We start from the raw sequence: 23368 nt of genomic DNA, 5'->3' as shown, positions 1-23368 counted from the left end.
AAACAGGCGCCTACTGGTTCATGAAAGAATCCCTTTCAAGAAAAAAAATGAATGATTGCTCAAGATAGTAAGATGGACAAACTCTGGGTTTTTTTGGAATCATCCCAAAAATCTTCTCAAAGGTCAAGTAATTGTAGTCAGACATCATAAACATTTAGCTATGCATGCTACAGATTCAGATCATACATACTTCTTATACTCAGCAATGACTAGTTTTCTGCTTCTCATCTACGTTGTGTAATACAGGATTTCAATGAAAAACCTAAGTGGATACGGAAGGAAAAGTGACTGTTTTTTACAGTAAAAGCCGTGTATCCTGGCATCTGGTGCTCTGCATCACTTTTGTCAGCAGAGAGACTGATGTTCAGATAAGAAGGAGCAAGTGAAAAATGACACTGAAATGGCTGCAGTAACAAAACTAGAAAGCCTGAAATGATCTACAAGAAAACGTAGCAAAGTATTTGGTAAGAAAAGCTGCAAATTAAAAAACCCACAAAACAAAACCCAACACTCTGGGAAGAAACATCCGCGAGTATACACAGGAGCGCTGTGTTTAAGAAACAGACTGCAGACCAAATTCCATTTCCCCTTGAACAGTACAAAGTCGCCGGAGCCTGACTACAGTTGTGCAGCGAAGAATGACTATTGTAAGCTAGCTCCCTGCTTTTGTAAAGCTGGCAGAGCTGCTTTTGTGCCAGCTGCTGCGAGCTAGAGAGGAGTAATGAATTCTACTGTCAATCTTCTGCTGGCACAGGCTAAAGCCAGCTTGGGGTCTGTTCCAACTCATGCCAAGGCCAGCAGTTCAGTCAGGGATTTGTATCCTTAATTCCTGTCTCATGTATACCACGTACTACACAAACGTGAAGAGAAATTGCTTCCTAAGTAAGGCTACAGAATCTTAAATAAACCACCCCACACTTTTCAACATCAGTAGAAAACGCAGAGGAGGAAACAACGCTTGCAACGTGCCAATTCCAGCATATTTGTTTTGCTAGATGAAGTAGTACTTTTGAAATGAGGTTGTAATATGATGATTAAAAGAACTGATCCATGCACCACACTAATAGCAGTGATTTTTTAAAAGCGACTGAATAATGTTTGAAAAGCAGAAAGCAAAGACTCTAAGCTCTGTTAGTTTTACATTAAGTTATTAACAAATGATAATGCAGAAGGAAGTGCCGTAGGAAGAAGGTATGAAAAATTAAGGAAAACACTAACACTATCAATATTTGAGGCTATCTGCAACGTATTTAAACATAACAGTTTTTGATAATCTTAAAATCACTGACAAAATAGATATATAATAGATGTTTTTAATGACAGGAAAATAAGTAATCCAATATAAATACTACATTTAAAAAGATTTAGTTCCATTATATTTATATTACTCTTTGAATTCCAAGACAGTTTTCTAAAAGTCTGTTGGCATCTTTGCACACACTAATGCAAAAAACTTACTTCATCTTCCTAAATCTATTACTGTGACTACTGCAACCTACTAATGTGATCTAACCCTTGGTTATTTAAAAACAATAGACTACAAAAGAAAATTCTCTTTGAGCACAGAACTCAGTCATCCAAGGAAATAACTCTCATTTCTGCCAGCTGATCTTGAGACAGGGAAGCGCTCCAAAATTACTAACATCATCCAGCCTTCTGGGAAGCAACTGCACTGGATCAGTTAAAGCAAAATAAGTGTTCACCACCATAAAGCAACAGCATTAAGTAGAGAACCACCTCTGGTACTTGTTTAGCAGATTTTCTTCCCCGTGGTCCACAAGAATTAAGTGGCAAACATGCCAGTATTCTCATGTGCACCAGCCAAAGTCACCACAGAGAGCAAGAAGCCCCTTCATGTTGGAACTGGCAAAAAAATGCTTTTGATATTTTTGGCTTTCTGAGTAATTGAAGCATGAGCTGCACCAGTATTACCACTATTAAAAAAACAATGCTACAACTGATTCTATACGCAACCCTGTATGGTGTGGCAGTTTTACAACAGGAAAGCTACAGGATACAGTCTGGTATTGCTTTGTACTCCAGCTCCTTAAAGGATATGGTCCATTGAAAGCAGTGGGCTTTGCAAAGCTTTTAAGGCCAACCAGACTAAATTTTGCAATCACCTAAATATTCTGTCAGTGCCTACTGGTATCTTCAAATACCAAAAATCTTCTACAATGACTTATTCAGAAACAGTGTTCACATGCCATTCTGAATATATTAACAGGCAAAAAAAAAATCACTATATAAAAGACCTAACATTGATGTTCAAGAAAGCATTATTTTTTAATTCCATTAAACTAAACACATGTGATTAAAGACAGGTCACTATCTAAACTAGATTCATGCAAGATGTCACTGAACCAGTAAGAGAGATCTTCCGTTTGTGTGGTTTAACCTCATTAAGATTTATTTAATTAATTGTCTCTTAAATTTTACAATACCTCCTGTAAAACAAGTCTGTTGCAGCTATTTCTCTTCTAGAAATAAGATCATCTTATACGATGAGGATGAGTAAATAATTTTCATTAAATATCTGCAGTTATGAAAAAAACAACTCTGACCATTAACTTATAACAAATATCAAGGGTCTGCTGGATTTAGGAATTCTTTTTTTGGGGGTGTTGGTTGTTTGGTTTTTTTTGTTACACAAAGCCTAATAAGGCAATTTTCAGGAAAATAAGAAGGTGTATTTCCCAAACCAGATTGTATAATTTGGCAGTTGCATCTTTCCTTTCCTTAGTGGAAAAAGCAATACTCTTACCATATGAAGTCACTTTGAAGGCATCCCAAATAAAGGACTGAAGACAGTCAGGGCACTAATTTATCCTGAAGAAAGAAAAGACTACTTTATAAAAGAATGTAGACTGTAAAAATCATCCAAGAGGCAGCAGTTAAACCTTTCTTGGAATAGTTACAGCCGAGGAGAGAATGGACACCAACCACCAACTAAATATTGCATAACAGGTGATAGAGACAAGCACCACAAAACGGAAAACTATTATAACCCATTCAAACGCAGATTTTTTCCAAACCAAGGTTTGAAAGGAAGAAGAGTTGCGTAACACTTGTTTGTTTAAACCCTCCTTCACAAGATTCCTTATAAAGTTAAGTGCAGTTAATGAGAAGACTATCAAGTGGTGTAACAGTTACAGCGTTAAAAAGCGGTAGGTGCCAGGTAAGGGGGGGAGGATATGAGGAGAGATTATGCTTTAGGTTACTCCCAAGTAATTGTGGAGCGCTACCAATTCATACTGAAAGCAATTCTTACAAGCTAGTTTTAGAGAAGACAGAAATAAGAGCTTATCACAAAGTTCCCTAAGAACTGTCACCACTGATGATAAAAGGCACTGAGGAGGAAGAAAGCAAGCACCACGTTGTTTGGCAGCCATCCACGATGTCTGCGCACCAGTGGGTTTATCCAGTTTCTTTCTGAAGTTCTGCAGAACTCCTGTGAGGAAGCAGAAATCTGTACTACATGGCTAATTTATATTTCTGGAGGAAGAAAAAAAGAAAAACCAAAAAATTTGAAGCATTCTGCAAAGGACCTTCAAACTAAAAGGGCCATTTGCTGTGAAACACAGAAAACAGCCAAAACTAAACCACAAACTCCTGTTTCATAAACAATTGCAGGAAATACTAAAATCCTTCTGTAACGTACTTATCTTAAAACTAGAAGACTAACATTTTATAACCCATAATAATCCTGCCTAGATATTCTCTGAAACACCACTGCACTTCCTCAACAATACGTAATTGTAACTATGAAAAGTATTTTTTTCAAAAGGTTCTGCTAAGCCTAAAAACAACATCCGATTCAACAATGTATATTTACAGCCTTTCTATTATCTAGTGCTCGCGGAGAAGGAATTTATCTCGTGGGCAAAGGGGAAGTTTTGGATAACACAACACGCATGTAGACTTGCATGTATGAGTAGACTACACCAATCCTACTCCTCCAGTCTGCCCAGAGAGTGACGGAAGAGGATTTTGCCAAACAGGGACAAACAGCCTAAAATCACGCAGAATGAGGTGGCACAGAATGGGAAATTACTCTGAGCTGACAGTGGCACTCAAGGCTACACAAACCAGCAGTTAACAGCTCCCCGCTGTTAAAGAAATGTGGATAAAGAAACGTGTGAGAGCTCCGTCTGTGCTTAGCTTTTGTTCCACGCTGCCGGACACCACTAAGCAGCAGCCTGGTCCTGTTTCAATCGCCAGTACTTCCACTGCAATGCCAGGTGTTGATTTATACAATGACAGCCATAAACCTAAAATTAGTTTATTTGAGGTGGGGGGAACCGAAAGGAGAAGAACTCAAAATAAATTCTCTCTTACTTAACTGTAATGCAACTACAGTAAAAATCTAAATTCCCTTACAGAGCCTTTGTCACAACTGCTACACTGGCATCACGGCACCGAGAGTGCCTGCTGGCAGAGACAGCTTATGTCCACAGAAGATGCTTTTCTGATGACACAGCAGTCCCATCATTTCAAATGAACTTTGTTCTTTCCTTTCAGAAGTGGAATTTTCTTTCAATGTGCTGCTTCCTTAACCTGTCTGCACTGCCACAGCTGGGCCTGCTCCACCAAATTATATCAAAAGATTCACATAATTTCCACGTGAGGAGCTGCATTCCTCAAGTCAAAAAGCTTTTCTATTTTAACCTTCTACAGTTCTTTTTAAACTTTACATTCTCTAAGTGGAATAAATCCTAATTACTGTGAGTTTAGTATCAACCAACATAGCTGATTCTGAAGTACAGATGAGGCTCAAACTTAAGGATGTTTAAGCGTGGCATGAGTCCTGAGATTCTTCTAAAAAGCTTCATGAAAAAGAATTCTCTCTAACAAATCTGTGAGCTAAGAAGCATTACACAGATTTCAGAAGAGGAAAATGGTTCACAACAAAAGAAATGGATGAGCAAAAGAAATGGTCCACTTTGATATTAAATTGGTTTCTTTCCCAAGCCTTCTACACAATTTACATACCCTACTTCAAAAGATTAAAAGGTGAACTTTACCTGCTACTGCAAAAGCAATTTTTAATTCCTTTCTAAAAAAAGAAATTTGAAAATTCAAGCACTAAAATAGCAGGGAAAAATCCACCTGTGTATACATTACTATATTTTTAAAATACAAATGAATATTCAATATAGTTGCTGGAATACTGCCTTTCCAATCACAAAGACGACGTACAGCAGTAACATCCTGAATCATTTTCAGTTTTTGCTGCATTAACTTGAGTTAATTACTTGAGATGGGGACAGAGGTTGTTCATACACTGGGAATCTGTCCTGAGTACTACTATTAACAGGTGAGCAGAAAAAGTCTGCTAAAAATATTTTTAAAATGGGAAATTGTTTCTCATCTCACGTCCCAGAGCTGAGCTCTAGAAAGGCTTCATTAAATGGGTGCAGCATTTGTTATTCAACCTGTATGGCTAAAATGCCTGTGCTGAACAGCCTCTCATGGAGCACTGGGAAATACAGTAGAGACAGAGAACGGAGAAAACTTCATCTGCCCAGGTGCTTCTGCAATGAACCTTCCAGGGTAGCTCACAACACCAGCATTCCTAAATTTTACCCCTAAACACACAGAATTTGGCCATTCACAGTGATGGTTTTTGCCAGTGTTAGGTTGATGGTTGCACTCGATGATCTGAAAGGTCCCTTCCAACCTTGACGATTCTATGATTCTATAAGGAGAAATCAGTCCTGACGTTTCACTCAAACCCTGACAACTCTGATGGCAAATGTTACAACCATATTACAAGTAACAATTGCAAAGACAAAAAAAAATAATTAAAAAATCAAAACCATGAAGAGTTTGGAGCTTGAATTTCTAAGTACGTTACACATTTCTGAATAGTATTTGTTGCAAAAAAATACAGCACAAACAGGAAGCTCCATTACAACTAAAATTCTTTCAATATACCTTTTTTTCTCCCTTAGAAATAATATACCATGCTTCAGGGAAGCATATTATTTACATTTGTTACATTTGAAGAAAAGAATGTACTTTAAAAACCCTAAGTAGAAATCACTGGTCAACCACAATAAGCTGTGACACTAAGCTGGTACATATCCTTTTCAGTAACAATGACAACAGGGTGGAGTGTTCAAAATGGTATTTATACCAATAAAAATTATTTCTTGAAAGTCTAATTTTGAAGTTCAAGATTATTGCCTGTTCTGGAAACAAAGAAAACAATTCTGCACAACTCTGAATTCTGGAGACTTAAAAGCCCACACCCAGAAGTATGGCAACATGAAGAGTGATGAGCTAGTAACTTTGAGAAAAATGTGTTATTTCAAATACAGCTCTCCTCAACTATCACTTCAAGTCTCTCGGGGAGGTTAACATATCCACAGAGGAACTTGCAAAAGGGAACGTATGCCTACAGTTCTGCTGGTCAATACAGTAATTTAGCATTTTAACACAAACCTGTCTTTGCTGCAGACACTGCGCCATTTTCATGGACTGCTGCCAAAGGAGCTCAGGTACCGGCACACTCGCTCTGCCACCAACGCAGCTCCGAGTGCCCGAGCTTCTTCAATTGTGTGAGTCTGAGTCAGCTGAATTTACTGCTCAGTAATTGCACAGAAATTTCAGTGTTGACTTAATAAAAGACAAAGAAATAACATTTTTGTTGAATCATTTTAAAAATCGCTAATTACTCACTGAAGTTTCATCCATAAGATTATATAATCTCCATCTGTAATACTAAAGACTAAGAAACATATCCTTTTTGTTATTTTTAATTAATAAGCACACAAACGGAAGAACCACCTTACCTGACAGAGTTTTGTCTCCTGTTTTCTATTTTCATTAAAATTCGTACATCGGAGTGAGGAGATGCTGTATAGATTTTTAATCTGAAAAAGAACATGCAACAAAGATGAAGAAACAGTGATGTACCTTGACTCTCCTTCCTACCATCCACAGGAGATGGATATCTTTTGCTCGTCAACAACTGAAAGTATGTATTCCTTCATAAAGACAATAATTGCCATGTACGTATTTCCTGTAAATTAGGGCTATAATTACTAGTATATTTTTTTAATTACTGCAAAGAAAAGGTTCACTGTCACCCCCACGGAGGTTAATTTTTTAGAATTACAGTTGCTTTATTTGATCTCTATGCCATGAGTCAATTTCTTAATCTTTTCCTGGTCTAAATTTGGTGGCTGTTCTCCAGGGTTAGTTGGTTGGTTAAATGTTAGGATGGTTTTTATCACAGGAATTAAAGATGTACTACTGACTGGGAACTCAGCTCTGCATGCTGAAAGTGCAGCCACTTTAAGCCATTTATTCAGAACTGTTCACTTATTTTATTAGTACATCAGATGAACTAAGCAGAACAGTTATTCAATACACACCTTTGACAAACTACAGGATCTGACTCCACTGGATCAATGTACGGCTTAAGGATATCAGCAAGCGTTTTATCATCAGGCACCCTTTCACCAAAGATAAAAATCAAATAGATAAGACACGGTTCAACAAGTACACAGAAATCTATTATCTGAGTCACTTGGAGGAAGCTGTATATTTGCATGCTGTACAGTGGCACAACTGAGTAGTTTATGGGAGAATCATGAATGTGTATCAATACAGCATAGATAATTGACAGCTTTATCTCCATTTCAACACTGGGACTTCACTGGCATCTACGAGGAGTAAACAGATGCTTATCTCTAGTTTCTAACTCTGCAGCAGAAACATGCTGTTCCTACAGCCCTAAAAGTAGAGAACAGCATACTTCTCATGCCCCTTCAGGCTAGGAAAAAAGAAGAAAGATTTGTCAACAAAAGCTTGTTTTTTGGCCTTTGCAAAACGCGCTCGTGGGCTTTTCTACAAAGCAAACAATGCAACCATTTCATCCTATATGAAGGTCAACTCCAGTGTGCTGGCGAGGAGGGATGGCAAATCTTGCTGCACATCTGCTCCATGAGACCAGAATGTGTTAGGCGTATGGGATATCACTATCACGAATATACAAGCTGCTCTGTTTAGAGAAAAGGACTATCAATCAAACCTTTTGCCCAATTTGGAAAGACCACTAGCTTTCAAAGAAGAAAGCACTACACAACTTTAAGTATTTTTTTTTCAATTTAAATGCCCTTCTAATTAAGACTAAAAATAATATTTGAGTTCACTTTGTATAATAGAAAATGATAAGAACTGATCAAAATATTTTGCAGTTCAATTTCAGCAGACTAATTTAAACTTAAAAAAATATGTTTTTCAAGCTCTGTACCGTTTTAAAGTGTATTCAGCATGACAGTGAGGAAATACGAGCTTCAAATGCCAGTAGAACTTATTCTCCCTGAAAAGAAAAAGAAACGCATATACTTAACATTAACTGGTAACTACTACTTGTTTTTTGCCTACGACATGGGTGCAGAAGAAAATATAGAGTCATGATTTTGAATGGCATTTTCAAAGAGTTAAAGGGGCATGCAGGGAAGCCAAGAGGCACTTTGAAAGATATAGTGCTCCCAGATCCTGCTAAATTTCAAGTCCTCATGCAATGAAAATCTGTTCCTTACAAATACAGGTAAGATGTCACCAATTTACTGATCAACAGCATTTCACATTTTAAAAGGGAGTATCTTCCAGCTGACTTTCTATATGTATAGCTGCCCTTTAATCTCAGAAAAGGAAAATGCTTTTTGGCATATCACCCAGGACAGATCGCCAAACCTGTGCAACAGTAACAGCCAGAAGCCCCAGCTGAGGCCAGGCTCTACACAAAATAGGGGACTCGGCTTTTCGCAGCAGTGATGGCCTCAATAGAAAATGTGCCATGGGCAGGGAGGGAAGCTGCATTTTGATATGAAATGTATAACAGAAATTAGAAAGTATAAATGTTTTTGTACAGAAAGATCAGGAAGCTTTCAGTAGAGAATAAAATTGATGCCATGATCCTTTCTCCAGTTCGTTAGTTTTAAGAGCCATCATTCCCTTCCAGCTAACATCATTAACGCCTGAGAACAGAAGCTACTGAAGCACGGTTCCCATGCAATATCACCTTAGGAAACGTAGTATTACCTAGACGATACTTCAGTAGATTAGGAAATCTCTTTTTGCCTTTTTACTCATCTGCAGAAATGCTGCTGAAGTCAATACCGACTTTAAGACAAAGCATTTTTCCTCTCATTGATACAATTCTCCCATTCAGTGTGGTGACTGTAACAAGATTTTTCTAAAAGAATCTCCTAAGCAAAAGCACAGTGTAAAAGGCAGGTGCGTGGCCCTTTGCTCTGGTTCAGACTTTTACACTCATGAGAAACAGCAAAGGTCTGGAAGAGGAAGGAGGGAACTACTGCCGTTTAGAAATCAGAGGCCAGACACCTATGTGAAGTACAGCAACGTCTAATGGTACACACCCCTCCTCATTTTTCTTAACGCTACTTAAGACCTATGAATCATTATATCTAGGATAATCACCATCGGTTATGCGAATTCTGGTACTAGAACTACAAGTAAACACAGCGTTGTTCCAACATGCTGTTTAATTTGTTTATCAGGCAGATGATAGTATCCAGCAGGTTCTAGCTGGCTGCAAAGCATACGTGCATCCAGTAGCAAAACAGTAAACTTAGCTGATAAGTTCAATTAACTATGATAACAATTTTTAAATGCAAGTACTTTATAAAAAGTGCTCTATCAAATAACTAATCATTCCCTTACCTAGTTATTCCTAGGAGAAAACTGAGCTTTACCGCTGAACTATACTTCCTGTAGTATAACTAAAATCAGAAGTGTTACTGTTTACCACAAAAACAGCAAGCAAGAACCCTAGCTGCAAGGAGCTAATAATTAGAATAAAAAGAACTAATGAAGGCCAAGATCACCAAAGCAACATGTGACTCAGCAGAGCTGTGCAGCATGCCTTGTGATTTTTCCCCTCTATCTGCTCATGTTTGGTAAAGCTGAGAATGAGGCGCCTTTCTTAAATTAGAAGTTCAAGTTAGAGCAAATCTGGTCTGAGAGAGGTGAGAAAATTGTATGACCAGAGCTGGAGGATAACACAGAAAACATTATTAATTACATGGCATATATAACCAGAAGCTGACATGGTATCTTGCCTCAGGAATTTTATGCTATTTTGCATATTGGTATGATACTGTCTGAAACAATCAAATTAAAAAAGGTTTTGAGATCACTCAAAATCAGCGAGTGGAATTTTAGAAGCTTTTTGCAACATGAATAAAACACGGTTTTGCAATTCTTCATCTTGACAGCTGAAGGACTGAGTGCAGTGGGAGAGTGGGATTGAGTGCACCCTCAGCAAGTCTGCCAACAACACCAAACTGCGTGGTGCAGTAGATACCCTGGAGGTAAGGGAAGCCATCCAGAAGGACCTGGACAGCCTTGAGAGGTGGGCCCATGAAAACCTCTGAAGTTCAACAAGGCCAAGTGCAAGGTCCTGCACATGGGTCAGAGCAGTCCCAAGCACAAATACAGGCCAGGCGGAGAATGGATTGAGAGCGGCCTTGAGGAAAAGGACTTGAAGGTGTTGGCTGATCAGAAGGTCAACATGAGCCGGCAATGTGTGCTCACAGCACAGAAAGCCAACTGCATCCTGGGCTGCATCAAAAGAAGTGTGGCCAGCAGGTCAAGGGAGGTGATTCTGCCCTTCTACTCTGCTCTGGTGAGATCCCATCTGGAGTACTGCGTCCAGCTTTAGCGCCACCAGCATAAGGACACGGACCTGTTGGAGCGGGTCCAGTGGAGGGCCATGAAGATCATCAGAGGGCTGGAGCACCTCTCCTATGAGGACAGGCTGGCAGAGCTGGGGTTGTTCAGCCTAGAGAAGAGAAGGCTCCAGGCAGACCTTGTAGCAGCCTTCCAGCACCTAAGGGGGTCCTACAGGAAACATGGTGAGGGACTCTTTGTCAGGGATTGTAGTGATAGGACAAGGGGTGACGGTTTTAATCTGAAAGAGGGTAGATTTAGATTAGATATTAGGAAGAAATTCTTTACTGCGAGGGTGGTGAGGCACTGGAACAGGCTGCCCAGAGAAGTCGTGGATGCCCCATCCCTGGAAGTGTTCCAGGCCAGGCTGGATGGGGCTTTGAGCAGCCTGGTCTAGTGGGAGGTGTCCCTGCCCAGGGCAGGGGGTTGGAACTGGATGATCATTGGGGTCTCTTCCAACTCTAACCATTCTATGATTCTAAGGAAGCATCAACGCTACCGTACACATAGAGCAAACTGGAATATCAATAGGGTTATGGAACCAATTCAATTAATTTGCAATTAACAAGCTTGTGATTCCTCTCTCAGACATACGTTAATATCTGGCATTTAACATGGCATGGTATTAATTCAAGCCATTTTCACAAGGAGATTTTAGTAACAGTTGGTAATCTTTAGACATAGAAATAGGGTCACCATCATTAGCTGCACAAAACACTAATGATGGGCACGTTTATTAAACCACTTAAAAAAACCTGAGGGTTTTGTTATTCATTATCAACTAAAATGAGGTTTTGTAGCATTTTTTCATTTAACTCATGATCTTCCACAGTTTTTTCAAACAGGCCACGTTTATCTACTCTAAATGACCAACTCTTTCTGTGATGGGGACTTTCTGTCAATTTTTTAAACCAAGACAGCCAAAGCATCACGAGTACTGCAGATCCGCCTTTCACAAGTGTAAACAGACAAACTGTGACACGGCTCACAGAAACATGCGTGTGGCCTAGATGGCTGTCTCTAACACAGGCACTCGAAAAAGAAGTGTTCCAGAAGTACTTTTAGCTATATGCTACCTGTTTTTAGGAATACTCTTGATGTGTCTGCAGAAACGGTCGTCACGCGGCACATTCTGATTTCACATGCAAGACCAGTTCCCTGTGGGCTCACTGAGGCAGACTCAGTTCATCACTGCAGCTGTATAATCAGCTTAAGAGGGGTCTTTACAGACTTTTGCCTTCCCTCCCCCTTCCAGGCACAATTTAGTCTATGGAATAGTGCACAGAAAGACCTATGAGCTTCTGCTATTTAACTAAAGTTAAAAAGATCATTCCATGTCAAAAAGCTTCACTTTGGAAAAACAGAAATGTTGATTTTTTTTTTTCAGCATGCTAATACCAATACTGCAGTTAATTACTTCATTTCTCTTCAAAGTACTCTTGCCTGAAAGTAAATGGCAAGCAGAAAGAGGTAAGATAGATTAAGAAGTGGGTAGAAGGAGCCAAGAAAAAAAGAAGCTTAGAATTGGAATAGCCTCATATCACTGTATAACGAAGTCTTGAAAAACAACTTGCTGGATGCCTGCTATTAAAGTGAAGTATCCCTCACCATCACCAATCTCTGCCCAGTTAGAGAACTTGATGTTAACTGTAGATGCTATCAAAGCCGCTTCACAACAAGTTCTGATTAAAATTAGACATCCTGGCTCCACATCTCACTGACTTCATTTTCCATTATGGCTCACTGGGTTAGCATTTCCTTCAACTACAACTGACATGTACTATGTTCATTTTCTAAATGAAAATGCTTAATCGGGTAAGTCATCTGCAGTTGAGTAACAGCTCGCTGCATGAAGTGTTCCATGCCGCTCGCCTGCCACAGAACGCCACTCCACGGTTTTCTTGAATACCAAGGCACTGACTAGAAAACTACCAAAAGGCAGAGATCTGGATGAGGCACAAGCACATCCTTGATGTCAGTAAAAGCATCATCATAGCCCATCCCTGCATTGCTTGGCTTCAACATCCTATTCCGGCTACTTCAGAAGCATGGAAACTGATCAGAGGGAAAAAGAGGAGCCAAGCACCTCTTCCCCTGCGTGAGATGTAGCTGCGAATTACGTTCAGAAGTGCACAGACTGTTTTGCAATTGCTGTTCTTCTAAAGCAAAGTAACTGTCTCCCTTTCATCTCTCCTAAAACTTAAAAAAAAAAATAAATATATATTTTCTATAATAAACTGTAGTTTTCACCAAACTTCATGTAAATGATTTTTAATTTTTTCACAGCAGCAACGGAAAGATTTTTATTTCTGATGTTACAAAACAAGCAGCAGAGTATACAAAGTGGCTGTCACCTTCAGCTAGCTCTCAGGACAACTGCAAAAAGTCTCACCATCTTTTATAGTTAAGGCAGTACCTTGGAAGATGCTCTAAGTACTGCGGGTGTAGGCACTACAGCTGCTGGGAATTAAAGGACAGGTCTAAAAAGGATTCTGGGACTCGGACATGCCAGTTAAGTGACTTGGCACATTTTTACAAGAGTCCAACATTTACGTATTTCTTAAAACATCTAAGAAACATCTCATAAATTTCACCTAGATTGCAGTAGGTTTTATGCATATAAAACCTTTCAAAATGTGTACGTATACATACGTAAAATAAAATATATATTGATAAAAAATTCCAAATTCATCACATTTTAAGATACCAACTGCAGTTCTGGCTCTGCAGAAGTACTTCACTGACAACCTCTCAAAGACAGTGATTCACTGATGATTTTGTTTCTATTTAGAAACTAATATTCTTAAAATGTTTTAAAAATATTATACAGGACATCTTATACCAAAGTGCAAATACTGTAGTATTTCCTGTCTATGTTATTTTGAATGGATAAAAGAGATGAAAAGGACCTAAAGGAGTTTAATGAAGGACCAGTTATCCTTTAATTTGTCAATATCCAGTACTCTCACATAATGCGCTAAAGTTTAATTGAAATACTGGGTATTCAGTACCTACACCTTTGGATAATAATGCCTTTCTCAACTTTCTTAAGCAATGAAGATTCAGCCAAAGTAAGTAACTGGATTCTCTTGAGGATTAAAAAAATAAAATTTCAAATAAGAGATCATGAAGAAGTGTGATGATTTCATCCCCTCCAGCCGCACTAAACTGTGTTCCTAGTGCCAAATTGACTTTGTTGCACTTCTAACAATGGCACACAAAAGAGGATGTCTCCGTTTTCTTGAAACTTCCATCAAGATAATTCCTGGATTTGACATATAAACAATAAAACTGGAATATTTCTACTGGAAGTTCACATGTTTCCTAGTTACAGTAAACAGCAAGACAATCAATGAAGAAACTGAAGTGCACTTCCTTTGTAACACATACGGTCTTCCATCAAGGGGCCTCCCAAGAGCAGGAGATGTTACTAACCATGTGTGTTGCAACAGTCACATATGCCGGGCTTGAACTGAGTGTCCTGTGTAAATCAAAGGGACGCTGTCACGACCAAGCAACCCAAACTGTAATAATCTTTAAAGAATAAAACTATTCCCCTCTTCAGCTTCTGCTAGTACACAAAATTACCATCAGATTCACTTTGAGAATAAAACATTTCAGTTGCTAAAAAAGAAAAAAAATAATCTCACGTAGAGAGCTCAGTACTCATCTTCACATGGGGATGTTCTGAAAAGCTACTGATTTACTGAACATCCTGCTCTCTGATCACTTCAGAGTAGCATTCCTTTGGCTGGGAACTAACGTGGATGGGTCCTAGAAAGCAAGCAAAACTAGGTACTAAGTAACAACTAAATTCAAGTTTAACAGCTCTAACAGCGTAATATTAGTCAAAAATCCAGCTCAGATAACTCCTTGGTAAATTCTCAAGACCAGCAACACTTCAAACAATTAATTTTAATTATCTCTACCTAGCTAAGGATTAAAGTTGACATTTTAGGGGTTCTGGGTACACCTCAAAGTAGCTTCTGTAATACTAATGATCTCTTAATTGATGCTAATCCCAAATCCCATTTTGTTCTCCAAATTAAATCAAAGAAGGCAGATAATGAAAAAGATTCCTTCTTCTCCCACATGTATCCTCTGATCAAATGCTCCCAAGCTGCAGGCATGCCTTCCCCTGGTGAGGAGACTTGTAGCCCTCTGGCCCCTCTTGGCGGGGATGCGAGGTAAGAAGGATTTTGCCAGGGAGGTGCTGTGAGTGGAGCAGGGAGGAGGGTGGCTGGGTGGAGATGCCCGTGACAGTGCAAGCAGCAGGGAGGGTAGGCGCAGGGCAGCGCAGGCTGCAGAGCTGAGGGAGCCGCACTGCCCCGTTTCAGCGTCTCACAGCTGTCATCATCTCCCACCAGGGAACCCGGAGCCACGGAGCTGCAACCTCTCTTCCTGTTTGACCTGCTGGCTGGAGCTCCCCGGTTCCTGCTCCAGCCCTCGTCCCAACCCAGTCACATTCTCCACCCCTTTCCCAAAGGCTCCCTATCCCAGCAGGCCACCCCAGCTCCATGGCATCATGCGTCCAGAAGGGGAACTATCACTTCTACTGGAAAACAATGGTACCACAGGAAAGGTAGGGTGAAGCAGCACATTAAAAGTAATTTGTGAATAAGGTGTCCTAAACCATCTCTGAGTCAGATGTCCCATGGGGTCAGAAACTGGATTCAGACCCTACTTTCTAATGACACTCCATTACCTAGATATTCAATATTACAAGTTAGTCTAATCCATGTGATGCCCAGCATTGGCACAACAATGAATTTAGCAAATAAACTAATAGAAACCAGGAAATTAAAGAGTCTGGTTAACACATCCAAACAATCACTGATTTTTCCTCCAGAGCTGGCAGACACAAGAATACATCTTGTACTTCCTAATTTTGGATTGCTCTCATTCCTGCTTTGTACAGCCTAACAGCCTGGCTCACATCGAGAGCATAAAGAGGACATCAGAGAAGATTGTTCTCAGCTTTCCACACACATATGTGGAGCAGCTTCTAACCTCCACCCTCCGGAGCAACCCCTCTACAAATCTCGACTGCTGAACAGCAGGAGAAGGGGTTCAGATCTACAGAAGAGTAGACCCACCAGACCGTGACTGCTGTCAGGTGTTAAGCTCTATTTGTAGAGCTTTACCTCATTTGAATGTAACATCAAACAAAATGTATGGGGTGTCATGAAGTCACACGAGACAGGTGTTATATGGCTGAAACTCACTGGTTCAATCAAAGCTGAGGTTTGATTCCTCAGGAACCCATGTAAGGAGAGTAAGCAAAACATGCCAATTAAAAAAAAAAAACCCAAAAAACCCCAACCAAAACCAAAGGTTAGTTTTTAGTCTGTATCACTGAATTCAAACAGCCCATTGCTGCATGAATAACAGCAGCAGCAAAAGAGAGGGAATGTCCTTTGTGTAGCACTGTCTGAGCGTATTCCATACCCTTGAACAGCATTTACAGGAAATAGACAGTTACTTTCTATCCTCTTAAGAAAAGAGAACGTTATCACGATCTTTCTGATGGGATGTGAAAGTCCCAGAAAGGCTAGCATTCCAAAACAACGGCAAAAATACCCCAGGGCTTTATGATTGACAAAAACCAGTAAGGCATTCTCCCAGACAGCCTGGGAAATAGAATCATAGAATCATAGTTCCATGCCTGTTTGCCAGTAAGCCACCTTCCTTGCCCCATCCTCTTAGTTTTTAAATCTGCTTCTGTTAAACAACTTAATGCACATGACATGTATGAAAGCGTGATCTGCTCAAACCTATTTTGTTCCCAACACAAGTTACACTTCAGATGAGAAACTGGCTGGATGGTCGCATCCAGAGGGTAGTGGGCAATGGCTCAATGTCCAGATGGTGACTGGTGACAAGTGGTGTCCCTCAGGAGTCTGTATTGGGACCAGTACTGTTCAATACGTTCATCAATGGCACAGACAGTGGCATCAGGTGCACCCTCAGCAAGTTTGCAGATGACACCAAGCTGAGTGGTGAGGTTGACATGCCTGAGGGATGCCATCCAGCAGGCCCTGGACAAGCTCGAGAAGTGGGCCCATGTGAACCTCATGAGATTCAACAAGGCCAAGTGCAAGGTCCTGCATCTGGGTCGGGACAACCCCTGGTATCAACAGAGGCTGGGGGATGAAGGGATTGAGAGCAGCCCTGCCAAGGATTTGGGCATATTGGTGGATTAAAAGCAGGACCTGAGCCAGCAATGTGTGCTTGCAGCCAGGAAACCAACCACATCCTGCATCAAAAGCAGCATGGCCAACAGGTGGAGGGACGTGACACCCCACTTGGAGTACTGTGTACAGCTCTGGAGCCCTCAGCACAGGAAAGACATGGACCTGCTGGAGTGGGTCCAGAGAAGGGCCACAAAAATGATCAGAGGGCTGGAGCACCCCTCCTATGAGGACAGGCTGAGAGAGTTGGGGGTTATTCAGCCTGGAGAAAAGCTCGCTCCCGGGAGACCTTACTGCAGTATTTCAATACTTATAGGGGGCTTATAAGAAAGAGGGGGACAAAATATTTAGTAGGGCCTGTTGCAACAGGACAAGGGGTAATGCTTTTAAACTAAAATAGGGTAGATTTAGACTAGATATAAGGAACAAATTTTTTATGACGTGGGAGGTGAGACACTGGAACACAGGTTGCCCAGAGAAGTTGTTGATGCCCCATCGTTGGAAGTGTTCAAGGTCAGGCTGGACTCTGAGGGCTCTGAGCAACCTGGTCTAGTTGAAGACGTCCCTGCTCATTGCAGTGGGGTTGCGCTAGATGACCTTTAAAGGTCCCTTTCAACCCACACTATCCTATGATTCTATACACTTCAGCATGTATCCAAAAAGGCTTTCTAGAGAAAAAGAACTTAAAAGCATGTTACATGAAGGCAAATTTCTGTCAGCACAGCATTGTACCACGTCCAGGATCCTCCCAGTAGTGTTGAACCTCCCTATATCTCTGCCTTTTCTGTTGTTCTATCCTTGTAGCTGCCGATCCCACCATCCCCAGGCTTTCTGCACTTGCTCTGGCTCTTTCAGACTACTCCCTTACCATGTACTCCTAAGGATGTTTAAGTTGTTTTATCCATAACACTAAGGAAATTTCCCAGGTAAGTTAAAGTCAGCTCTAAGCCTTAGATACTTCTACAGCATGAGACTAGCACAGGGTATCTGTAAAAGGCAGAGTATGTGGCCCAGGAAGAGGAAGTCAGTGCAGAGGCAGAGCCTCTGCTCACATGACTAACACCTGCAAGGTTTGGGGCTATCCCCTGGTCTCTTCTCTGAGAGAGCCTCAGCGATGTATAAATTTGGGGTAGAGGGAGGAGAAAATGGCCCAGATTTCCTTTCTTTCCTTTGATCCACCTTGGGTTTTCTCTAGCAGAACTATAAAAATATGTAACTTTAAAAGGTTACACTTCTACATTTATTTTACGCCTTATGTTCTGCTAAAAATTAAGACATCTGCAACACCAAAAAACCATGCTTTTGCCACAGAACAGAAGAAATTACACAGGGAAGTCCGTTGAGCAGTTTTTCAGGCTGGTTTCTGCTTTGTCAGAGAGGGACACCTGGTGGCTACTCAGCGCCCAGCCACTGCCACCTCGCCCTGCCAGACACTGCGCTTGACAGCATGGCTTGTACATCTCAGAGAAGAGAGGGAAAAATGCATCCTGAAAACAGAACTTGCCACCAAAACTGAGACCATGAAGACAACAAGCAGAGGAGCCATCAGGGTAGCTGGCACAGCTGATTACTGTGAGCAGCTCAGAAGGCTCCCAGTAAATCATTGCACTGAACTCTAGACCTGTTTCCTGATGTAACAAAGTACTTTGTAATTTTTGTTTTATTTTTACTGTGACAATACTTTAAAATACAAACTCTGGATATCAGAGAAAAACCACAGAGTGGATAAAGTCTTCTTAGTCTTTTTCCTGAATTAACATGTGCCTGTCTGCATTTGTCTCCCTAAGCTGTGCTGTATCAAGCATCCACATCATCCAGCACAGCAACTCCTAACGCAGCATCCAACAGAGGTAACTGTATTGGAAGTATCTCTTCAGACTTTTTAGAGAGAGGGATTTTTTGCAATCATTCTATATCAATACTCTATCATAAACCTTTAAAGAAGTTTTTTCTTTTTCCGGCAACAAAACTGAATGTTAATTAAAAGACAGAAAAACACAACAACACTGATTCTTCCTCCTGTTACTCAATGCTGGGATTTTTCAAAATACAGCATAAATTGCATAAGCTGTTAAACTGAGGTCAAAAAACCTAAAAAATTAAAACCTGCAGCACAAAATATTAAATCTAGATAGCTTTTTGTAAAAAAAATCATGCAACTAACAGATTTTAAAAGCAAGCATATCAGTATGAATTCTGATTCTCAACATTGTATGTACAGTGAAAACAAGATATTGCTGATGGTAACCAACTGAAGACTCACGTGGAATTGAAGGTGGTTGAATTCTCCCTTCCTTTTGTAAATCCAACGGGCAGTGTTCTCAGGTCAATATTACACTTTTGAGCTTTGTTTCTCAAGGAAAATAACTAGCAAAAAATAAAAACAATTTTTTTTTTCAAAAATCCGAGTAATATATTCAAAACCTGAAAGTTAAACAATAAGAGTCATGCTGACAGGAATCATAGGAAAATCACAGAAAAGGCCACATTTAATGAAGCGCTTTCTTTGACTTTTAAAAAAAAAAAAGAATGAAAAAGTTAATAAAGTAAGCCCAGAAACTATCTAAAACATTTTCAGGTGAAGTTAGAAAACAACATGCCAATGACCTCTTTATAGTAAAAGTTCTCTAACATACCATGAAAGCCACAGCCAACCATTGTGGGTGTAGTACCACCCACAAAACTGTTTTTTGGGCTACAATCCCACTAGCAGAAGGGATGGACAAGCACCATCTCAGCCACTCTGACAAATTCCAATTGGAAGGTAGCACTAAGGATATCATCCCATAAACATGTCTAGTACCACCCCCTAAAAATGGCCACCTATGTAGCATCTCACCATCTTCAGCGCATGTTTTTGAGACATCATGGTGGTAAGCACATGCACAGAGCATGACTTCACCCTGAGAGAAAGCTGGAGTCTTCTGAATTTACTTTGACATCAACATGAGTCCTCTCCAAGTGAGTTTAGAGCTACACTTAAAGATATCTTCACAAGACTGTGAAACAACACGGCCCTGATGCCCTTCTGCGATGTATCAATGAGTCAAGTATTTCAGAACGGATTTTGGTTTTTCCTTCTTGATCTTGGTCTTCGCAGTTTATCATCATAGGACTTTCAGGAAACGCAATACAGGGAATGGAAGAGTTTCAATATAAAATCCCTCTCACCCTTGGAAGGCTGGCTTTTACTTCATTGTTGCATAAATTTATTCTTTGCGGACCTCTAGTTGCCTTCATTTGGTACATGGGGAAGCACGCAATAATTTTTAGGAAATTAATAAATCCATTGCTTACCTACGAATATTGTGCTTAAAAAACTCAAAAAAGTTGTGGAGGTGGAAGGAAAACATTCAGGCTTTCTTAACACACATCCATCATCAAACAGCAAAAGCGATCATGCATTAATTTTAAGAATGTACACTGTTAGCAATCTATTCGTCTAAGCAATTGGATGTAGCTGTCAATACTACTATTACATAAATCTAGAGACTTTTGATTTCTGGCTCTAAAATTCAGGGTCATTCATACTTTCTAGAGAGATATCAGCTCTGAAATTTGGGCTGGGACTGCCTCAGTGAGAGTTCCAAGGTAGTCAACCCTATCTCCAACAGACCAAGCTACTAATTTAAAACTTACGTGTCTTTTTGTTGTTGAACTACGCATAGCAAGATGTCGAGCAGCAGCATCAGCTGTCCTTCCTACATCTTCCAGGAAACGATAATCTGAAGGTAAAAAAAAGAACCAGTTAAAACTGTAGTGCTAACTTAGTAAAAACAATTAACTTTAAAAAGCACAAGAAATATTCTTACCACTCAAAAGGTTCAAATCAGTAAATTCATTTACAGAGACAAACGCTGTTTTATCCCTGACTCCATTACAGCTCAGCGCAAGCTTATGCTTCTTTACACACAATAGACTGAAATGACAAAAAGAAAAACATTAACATGCCACGTTCAGCCTAAGTGTGAGAAAAAACCACAACAGTTTAATTCAGATAATAAGTACCTGCACGAATATTTCAGGCATCGTGGACATCTGTACTTAGCTTCCTCTTTACTACAAGTTTCACACCTGAAAGAAGTAAAAAGTACCTCTTAATAAAGCAGCATCTTTGTGCATGACTGGCCTGGGCAGGTGCCTGCTTAACAACCAGGCACCGTGCCATCAATTGGCATTTTCAGGAAATGTTATCTGAACTTTGAAATTAGAAAAATAAAATACAAGTACCCTGGATTAGATAAGGTAGCAGATAAAATAATGCAAGCTGCAGGAAATATCTCCAAACACACATAAGGGTCTTACCTATATTAAAACACAGTGCAGATGCCTGAAAAAAAAAGAGAAAATCCCTATGCTAACTGCAGAGTTGCAAGCACAGCAAAGCTGCACCAGTTTATGCTTCATAGCCTGGTTGTACCAGTGCTTTTCTCCATTTACGTCACCTGTAATGTGCATTGTACCATGCTGGCTTATAATGCTCCCAGTTTTAGGCAGATAGAAAACAAATGTCGAGGATTCGCACCTGAACACACGCAACCTGAACACTGCATCTCATTTTTTCAATAACGCAGAAAAAGACATGACAATATCGTCAGCAAAACTTCTTCCGGCTGTTAGCAGTGCCAATCCCAACGTCAGGGAACCTCTCAGGCACAACGTGTAACCTTCACGACTGTTTTGCCGCACATCACCTGCCCGCAGACCCCAATGAACAGGCAGAAGCTGACGCTGCTACCGAGGACAAAACTCACCACGCGGCCAGAACAGTTCCCTCCCTCATGTCACCACGGAACGGCCCCTACCCGAGCGCTAACGCCCACCGCACGGAGGGCTGCTCCTCTCCCCACGTACAGAGGGCAAACGAGAAGGCGCGGGGGCTGCAGGGCAGCAGGCGGCCACGCCGCGCTCCTCGGCCACCTGCGTTCCCCGGGGCGGGGCAGGCCCAGTCCGGCCCGGCCCGCAGCAGGCCCCACGGAGCCGCCGGGGCAGGCCCGGCCCGGCCCGGCCCAGCCCGCAGCAGGCCCCGCGGAGCCGCCGAGGGCAGGCCCGCGGCGGCGCTGCGTGAGGAAAGGCCGGCGCAGCTTTTCCCCTGGGTGGCCCCGAGTTTTCACGGAGCCCGAGGGAGGCGCTCCCGGGGCCCGACCGGCCGGGAGGCTCGGCGGCCGCAGACGCCGCAGGCCAGGGGCCCTCCGCAGGACACCTGAGGGCGCTCCCGTCCCCTGCCGTCGCCCCTACCTCTGCAGGGACATCTTCCGCCCGCCCGCCGACCGCCGATGGCTCTCGGGGCCTTCCAGCTCCGCCATGGCTGCGCGGCGCCGCCTCCCCACGCGGTGCCCGACGGGGCCTGGCCGGGGCGGGCCCGGCCGCGGCCTTTCCTGAGCGGCGGCGCCGCCTGGTGGCCCTCGGGCGGTGGCGGTGGCGGTGGTTTCAGTCGGCCGCACCGCGGGCCAGGCCTTGCCCCGGGGCAGGGGAGAGAGACCCCAGTCCCACCCGCCTGAGGATGGAGCCAAGATGCGATCGCTCTCTCCCCGCGGCGCTGAGAGCATCCTGTCGCCTCTAGGCTTTATCCCTCCTGCCTTAGGCTGTTTCAAAGCCCCTCTTCCCGGGTGCTTTTTAATGGGTTTTTAACCATGAAAAAGAAGGAAGAGGGATAAAAGGATTGTGACAAAGACTCATAATCTAGATCATGGACGGCTCTAAAAGTCAGGGTAACAAAGTAGGCAACCACCTCAGAAACCATACAAAATCAATTGCAGCGTACAGATACTTGTTAACATTGCGGGACAAAATGGTACAAGATCTCCTGTGAACGACTTCGTGAGCTCTAGCAGAGATGTCTGAACGCAAGAGGCTTTCCAAAACACACATGGCACTGCAAACCTTTGTGCTGTCAAACGGGAGGCTTTCAGCCAAGCGTTTCTGGCAACCTGCAGCTGAGGCCACACGGCGCGTTGTCACCTCTCAGCGTCCCGCAGCACCCGTTCAGTGTGCTGCCTCCACAGGATGGGCATTTCTGCCTCAACTACAGAAACACACACATGTACATCTCAGCAGCCTTATAACACTTTAAGCAATTTGATTTTTAAATAGGTAATTTCTGAGACATGCTAATATAAAGCATAAATATAGGCTATAAAGAATTTCCAAAAATAGGGCAATGAGACTAATAAAAATATAAATGAAGCAGAACATTTTCTAAAAGATGACATTCTTACAAAAAATAATCCATTTGTCACAACATCAGCTCCACAGCCAAACTAAGCAAATGTCAAGTGATGCTGCTGTCAGGGTGTAAATGCAAAAAGTGAGACATTTTCTCTAACCTTTATCACCACTCTGTAATCTTGCTTTGGTTTTAATTTTATCAGATTTTCTCCAAGGGAACAAACCTGATGCTTCTCTATGAAATGTAAAATGGGACGTATGCATACGTTACCTCGTAAAAGTAAATACCGTCACTCTCGCAG

General features: G+C 41.5%; 1 protein-coding gene across 1 annotated transcript in view; it reads right to left on the bottom strand.

Moving 5' to 3' along the window:
* ZNHIT6 (zinc finger HIT-type containing 6) overlaps positions 1 to 22263 on the bottom strand; it is a 35387-nt gene extending 13124 nt beyond the window's left edge. Inside the window, exons 1-8 of the mRNA XM_074596553.1 lie at positions 22137 to 22263; positions 20907 to 20972; positions 20711 to 20817; positions 20538 to 20623; positions 19162 to 19265; positions 8264 to 8332; positions 7383 to 7463; positions 6798 to 6878 (exon numbers count right to left, since the gene is read on the bottom strand). Of these exons, the coding sequence (XP_074452654.1) occupies positions 6798 to 6878; positions 7383 to 7463; positions 8264 to 8332; positions 19162 to 19265; positions 20538 to 20623; positions 20711 to 20817; positions 20907 to 20972; positions 22137 to 22204 (662 nt within the window). The 5' untranslated portion in view covers positions 22205 to 22263. The remainder of the gene's footprint in view (positions 1 to 6797; positions 6879 to 7382; positions 7464 to 8263; positions 8333 to 19161; positions 19266 to 20537; positions 20624 to 20710; positions 20818 to 20906; positions 20973 to 22136) is intronic.
* Positions 22264 to 23368: the final 1105 nt, after the last annotated feature.

Source organism: Larus michahellis, chromosome 8 (genome assembly GCF_964199755.1).
Source record: "Larus michahellis chromosome 8, bLarMic1.1, whole genome shotgun sequence".
NCBI classification, from domain to species: Eukaryota; Metazoa; Chordata; class Aves; order Charadriiformes; family Laridae; genus Larus; species Larus michahellis.
Note: the sequence above shows the minus strand (reverse complement) of the source record. Positions and strands in the feature narration are given on the sequence as shown.